Raw genomic sequence first — 6,816 nt, forward strand, 5'->3', positions numbered from 1 at the left:
GGAATGTGCTGCGCATTAAAATATCTATAAGTTCCCTTCAGTTAGTTTAATTCCCCAAATCTAAGCCCACCAGCAGGTACATGCATCACATTAGTCAACACTAAAAACACCACAGATATACTGCAAGTCCAAGTCCCCCAACACTGGAGAAGCTCACCTTTGATATATTACAACACTCTCAATATAACACTGCACAAGGTAAACACACACACACACACACACACACACACACACACACACACACACACACACACACACACACACACACACACACACACACACACACACACACACACACACACACACGCTGGGATGAAGAGGCGGGCCAAGAGTTGGAACACACTGAGGCATGGCTTCCTCCTCCTGCCACAGCCTTACCAGAGAAGATCAGTTTCTCTTTCATCACATTCATGTCTCGACTGGACGTCCTGACCGTGGCGCTCAGCATGATCTGTTCAGGGTTGTAGCTGCGCATGCCGCTCATCCGATACACTCGGTATACCGTGAGCCGGACAGAAAACATTGAGCATTGTTTTGTTTATTTTTTTTATTACGGATGAAATCCTCAACCTGATCGTTCGCCACACGAACATATGGAGGGGATCCGGAGAAATGCCGAGTGGATGTTGACTGACGCGACAGAGCTGCGGGCATATTTTGGGCTGCTGATCCTGGATGGAGTGTACCGTTCCCGGAGCGGAGACGGGTCGACCAGCGCAGAGCAGGCCTCCGGAGGAAGAGAGGAGGATGAAAGAAAGGTGCCATCTCTGCCAAGGCAAGCGAAGCATGTTTGCCCACTTCTGCTCCAAATGTGACCTGGCTGTCTGCAAGGAGCACTCCACAGTTGTATGCACTGTTTGCAACACGCACACACGCACCCACCCACCCACACCCACACTGTTGTTACAATAAACTTTCAAATGGCCATCATTGTTTGAGCATTTTTCTAACACAAAAAATGATTTAGGCTTACATTTTTTTGACAAAACATGGCACTAAAGGAGTTAAATCTAAAAAACACTGAAACGTTTTATTATGTTTAGTGAGGACTGAAGCTAAGGAAATAATCTGTGGGGAAAAAAAGTTGACTTTAGAAATATTATATAATTTTTAATACACATTTTGTTAAAATGCATTTTTTTGTGTGCGAGGGTCCCCAGTGTGGCTTTTTTTAAGGGTTAAACAAACAGCCAAACAGTTATTTGAAATAAATTTACATTTATTGCTAATTTGTCTAAAAGTTTTAGAGCATCAAATAATCGTCCTAAAATTAACCAATTTCATTAGAAAATACGTATTTTCATAAAAGGAACTTGAGCCTTTTCTCCCGCAGCAATGGCTTGTGGGTCATACCCTTGCCCGAGGTCCGCATCGCTGCGGACTTGGGTCAAGTGCAGGTTAAGGGTGCAATGAGGGCGTGGTCAACTTCCGCACTTGAGAATCGGGACGCCCTATGCACTCGCACCCCTGGCCGGGAATGCGTGAATGAAGGGTCCAAAATATGGAGCTAGGATTGGGACAATATTCAGCGTAACTTGTACCAAGTTTTGTAACTTCGAACATGTTTCATCACATGTAACTTTGGATTCGTAACTTGTAACTTTAGTTTTTTAACTTGTAATTCTCAATTCGTACTTGTATTTCTTGTTTTGTAACAGGAACATTGTATTTTGTACATGTATTTTTTATTTTGTAAAATCAAACTTTTATTTTGTACATTTACTACTCATTTTGTAACATCAAACATTCATTCAGAAACACGAAACTTTCGTTTTGTAACTAGCAGACTTCCAAACTGAAAAAAATCAAGGTACAAGTTTGAAATCAAAACTCTCAAAACACACATTTCATTCTACAGGTACAAACCTCAAATCTACAGTTACGGATCTTTTTGTCTCGATTCTAGCGTCAGTGGGAGGAACTTGTGTGGAACCAATGAGAGCACGAGTCTTAGCTACCAATCACGTTTCTCGAATTCCTGTCCAATCATTGGGAGAGGAGGGCAGGGTTCTGTCCAAGCCCCCACAATGCCTCTCTAAAAATGGTCCCAACCCGGAAGTAAGAAAAATTGCAGTTCCACCCTCATCTGCTGGGGGCTGGTGTCAGAAGCGAGCAAATCCTCATTGACTCCCATGTTAAAAATGCCATTTTCACAGCAGAAATAAACATGTTTACAGGCTGGTTCCAAAAATTGTTTTTTGTCTAAATTATCTAGTTTATATTCATGACAACTCTGAGGGGGGTGAATTTTTTTCTCACTCTTCTGTTTAAGTGTATTGAAAGCCTAAAATTCTGTATAATTAATGAGCATCAGACCCACGTGACCACCGACTCAGACCCACGTGACCACACAGCTAGCTCCTTGGAAAGGCCTCAGTACAGCCTCGGTCTCTCCTGGAAACTGTGTGGGGATTTTGAGTCTCTGTGCTTGTGAATTCTGTTTTGGATATTATTGCTGCAATTGTTGGACAAAATGACTTGCTGTGGTATTAATTGCACTAATAGAACGTCCAAGGAGTCCCCACTTCATTTTTTTCGGTAAGTTAAAATCTATATTTGTATTTTATGTCACTGCCGCCTAGCTGAGTTTACCGAAGTAGCTAGCTAACTATCAGTTTAACATGTAGCATGTACTGTTTAACCATGAAATTTAAATGTAAAATACGGTAAAATAATTAATAGGGCATATTTTGATGGGTAAAAGGGTAAAACCCAGTGCATTTAAGATAAAAATGGGTTGAAATATGACAGAGCGCGCCGCTTGGAGGGACACCTGTGCTCCATTCTTTCATCCGGTAATCCCCAGCGGTCAGGCCGGGCAGGCTGACCGATCCGGCGCCTCGCTGCTGCGGGCTCACCGCTCATGGAGCTCTCGAACTCGGAGACAGATCTGACCGGAGAAATACTGCAGCTCGTTGAGAAGTCTATAGGGCATACAGCGTTTCCCTTAAATCCCACCGCCACGCCGACAAGATCCCAAGTTTCTTTGTTTTTGTTGGCGCTGTTTACCGAAGAAGCAGCGGGAACACCAGCAAGTTTCATCAGACTCGTAAAGTTAGTTTTTGCAGGGGACCCCCTGTATTTTACCGCTCCCTCCTGCAGTCTTCCCCTATTAAAATTTAAAATGTGTAACTTTATGTTTTGGGATGAATGACTAATATTCATGTTATTTAAAACGTTAGGTATTTAGGGGGAAAAAACAAAATAATAAACATTATACAGATCTCAAATAAATCAAACTGTAATTAAACTATATATTTTCAAAGTCTCGATTCTGGATAAAATCCAACAACATATGCTTTATAAATAAACACTACACATGGCTTTTACACACACACACACACACACACACACACACACACACACACACACACACACACACACACACTAAATTGTGATTTCTTAGTAAATATTCTATTTGGTGAGAAATAAACTTTATTGTATTTATCCTAGTGAATCTATAATTAAACGGGTAAACTAGTAGCACCACATCCAACATCAAAGAAAGTAAAATGTTATTATCAGGAGAGGGAGAATGTTTAAGTGTGTGCTAGCCGATGGCCCCCTCCATGAGGCCACCACAGCTCAGCAGAACATCATTGTAGCTTCTTCTGGGGAGAAAAACACTTAGAGAAAAAATAAAGTTAACAGCTGAAATAGCAGGAAATAATACAGTTAAAGAGCAGATTGTAGAAGAAAGAAACCCCTGGGTTAAACTGGTCTGTCTACTGCATAATGCTGAACTCTAACATGTGTCCTCAGGGAAGGACCTGATTGGTGTCCAGAACCTGCTGAAGAAGCACCAGGCTCTGCAGGCTGAGATCACAGGTCATGAACCTCGCTTCAAGGCTGTCACCCAGAAAGGAGAGACCATGGTGGAGGAAGGTAGAGCAGGTCTGGTCCTGACATGTTTCTGAGGTGTCTGCAGGTTCTGGCTCACTTTTTTTGGGTCCAGGTCACTTCGCTGGTGAGGAAGTGAAGACTAAACTGTGGGAGCTTCATGGACGTTGGGACACGCTGAAGGCCAAGGCGTCCCAGAGGAGGCAGGACCTGGAGGACTCTCTGCAGGCCCAGCAGTACTTTGCGGATGCTAATGAGGCCGAGTCCTGGATGAGGGAGAAGGAGCCCATTGTTGGAAGTCCAGACTAAGGGAAAGATGAGGACTTGGCCGAGGTATGGAAGTCCCTTCCTGAGAAACTCCAATCGCTTTTCTTTGCTCTCTTTCCAGTCCTTCATAATTAGTGTTTCTGTATTTGTCATTTCCTTCGGTTGTCTACCAGACGTCGTTGCTCGTTTGAGCGTCTCATGGGTTAGGGGTAGAAGTGCTGGCCTCGCACAGGAAGTGATGACAAACGTGTTCCCGTCGCTCTTATTTCAAACGGTTTACAAGCTGTGATGTGTGTTCTCGCTGCAGAGCAGCCATGACACGTGGCAGCCGGCAGAAGGCTCACGCTTTTCCACTAAACACCCGCAGAGCTGCGTCTGCGGTGAACTGAGCAGGGTTTGTTTTACGGTGGCGGATCCGATTGGACCATCGCTGCGAGAAAGCTCCACTTGTGTCAGACGAGCTGAAGGTTCTGATGTTCTGCTCCACAGGCTCTCCTGAAGAAGCACGAGGCCCTGATGTCGGACCTGTCGGCTTACGGCAGCAGCATCCAGGCCCTGAAGGAGCAGGCCCAGTCCTGCAGGGTGAGTTCAGAACCCTCGGCCCGTCAGAACATTCTTATCCACCACTTTCTAACACCAGACCTGTTAACCCGACAGCAACAAGATAATCAGCAGGTGCTTTTGTCCTGCAGGACCTGAAGGCCAACGAGTCCCGCCTGAGGGACATCAACAAGGTGGCATCTGAACTGGAGTCAGAAGGTCTGATGGCTGAGGAGGCTCCTATGGTTCCGGCTCAGGTGAGCGTCACCTGTCTGCAGCAGCTGGTCCCTCTCACTTCCTGGTTTAACTCTGCTCGTCTCTGTTTGTAGCAACAAGAACATCTGGGTTCTGCTCCTGGAAAGGTGCATGTTGTCCTCCGCCTCCACCAGAACCAGACGTGGTGTTTTTGTTACCACTCATTTGTTTGTTTGTTTACAGGATGAAGCCGACTCTAACACGGCGTCACCCTGGAAGGTGAGTTCATTCAGCTGATCAGAGGTCACCTCTGATGGCCGCAGTCACGGCCGACCGTGCTGACATCACACAGGAATTCAGGTGACCCGGCAGGCACCAGGTGCTGGTGAGAGTGGGGACATGTCAGCTGGTTGCCATGGCTACAGTTATCTTTATGCATCTGTATGACTGCTGACTGGTGTGTTTCCTGTGACCTTTGACCTCAGACCGTACGGTTGGGCGTTCAGACGACGGCTAACTTTAATTCCATCAAGGTAAGGAAGCTCTTCTCTTCCTGTCTGAGCGATCCGTCTCCAGGTTTCCTCGTCCGGCGTCCAGCCCGCTGGCGTCCACCTTCATCTCACCTTCATCTCATCTCACTTCATTTATAGTGCAATACTTTCACATTATCATTTTCCCACACTTCTGTATACCTGTATTTTGTTGTTTTTCAATAAAGAATGACAAATTATTTAAGTTTGGTTTTTGTTGCACACAAATATATATCTGTAAAAAATATCTACAAAGCTAATGTTTACATAACAAGTATGATTGGGTTTTGCAATACGGCACTCAAGTTTATTTTAGTAAGATTTTCAAACCAAGTAAAGTTAGTAAAGAACACATTTCTATTGTCTGCTAAGAAACTGTTGGGATTTAAAATGGGCCTGTTGTACAAATAACTTGTAAATGATTATTCCTCACTTTTGTCTTAACCAAAGAAATTCCAGTAATTGAGCAAAAACATTTATTTTTAACACTACATTTTATAAAACAGGGCGCAAAGTGTCGGCACATGTATGTATGTCGATGGTCAGCCCCAACCAAACCAGGAGACACAGACGTCAGGGAGGCCAAGGTTGTGTCCGACGGTCTCTGCAGCTCTCTGGGCACCACGCCTCACGTAGCTGTCTCCAATGATCCAAATGGCTATGGAGGAAAAAATAACAGGTTTGGCCTAGCTGTTTAAAGTACAAAACCATACATGAAGTGGTCAAGACAAGTACTTGGAACTTACACGCTGCGTTGTGTAGCTGACGTTGGAGACACACAGGCTGCCATGGTGACCTTTTAACAGATCTAAGAAAAAAATGTAATAAAAGAATGAAACTTAAAAACTCCCAGACCTCATGTCATATTTACTAATCAGCTATGGCTGATTTGTTTGGATCACAGTGAGTTACACTAATTCTAATATATTTTTATTTCTATTATACATACATACTTTTTAACTGTTATTTTCACATGACTGTTATCAGGCTCTCTTGTTCTGGTTCTGATGATAATTCCGTGTCTTCCAGTAAGTTATCTTGTGCTTACTTCATCTCTATAATGTCTCTTTACTTTTGGTAAATTGTACTGAGTCCAGAATAAAGGCTAGTTGGCTGTACAAGATACAAACAAGTATTACGTTTTGGAAATATATTAAACACCGCCAGCATCTGTTAGAGCCTGTGGCGGGGTGCTGAGGGCCGGCTCCAGCCCAGGAATGAGCTCTCCACGCCGGCCGGGAGGGTTTGAAACACCGCCATCCTCTCCTCTGCTGGCTGTTCATTCTGTTATGGTTACCGGTGCTTGTGTTGCAATGTGAAACGCTTGGTCTCAGATTTTGTAAGAAAGATAATAAAATGTCCCCCCAAAATACGACTTAAATATATTTTCTCTTCTTCATGATACATTTAATGGCTGGTGCGACTCAGGAGTGATAGCGCCGAA

General features: G+C 44.1%; 1 protein-coding gene across 1 annotated transcript; it reads left to right on the top strand.

Annotated features, from left to right (window-relative positions):
* Nucleotides 1-4,605: 4,605 nt before the first annotated feature.
* On the top strand, nt 4,606-5,572 carry LOC129163871 (spectrin alpha chain, non-erythrocytic 1-like). Its single transcript, XM_054742880.2, has 5 exons — nt 4,606-4,689; nt 4,800-4,904; nt 4,977-5,009; nt 5,086-5,121; nt 5,328-5,572. Exons 1-5 carry the CDS (start codon nt 4,624-4,626, stop codon nt 5,490-5,492), a joined length of 405 nt encoding a protein of 134 aa, XP_054598855.2. The 5' UTR covers nt 4,606-4,623; the 3' UTR covers nt 5,493-5,572.
* The last annotated feature ends 1,244 nt before the right edge of the window (nt 5,573-6,816 follow it).

The sequence above is a fragment of the Nothobranchius furzeri genome, chromosome 13 (genome assembly GCF_043380555.1).
Source record: "Nothobranchius furzeri strain GRZ-AD chromosome 13, NfurGRZ-RIMD1, whole genome shotgun sequence".
Taxonomy (NCBI): domain Eukaryota; kingdom Metazoa; phylum Chordata; class Actinopteri; order Cyprinodontiformes; family Nothobranchiidae; genus Nothobranchius; species Nothobranchius furzeri.

Coding starts and splice junctions, on each gene's coding strand:
- LOC129163871 (XM_054742880.2), top strand. CDS start 4,624: ATGTCGGACCTGTCGGCTTACGGCAGCAGCATCCAGGCCCTGAAGGAG. Junction 4,690..4,799: donor AGCAGGCCCAGTCCTGCAGG/GTGAGTTCAGAA, acceptor TTTGTCCTGCAG/GACCTGAAGGCCAACGAGTC. Junction 5,010..5,085: donor TGGGTTCTGCTCCTGGAAAG/GTGCATGTTGTC, acceptor GTTTGTTTACAG/GATGAAGCCGACTCTAACAC.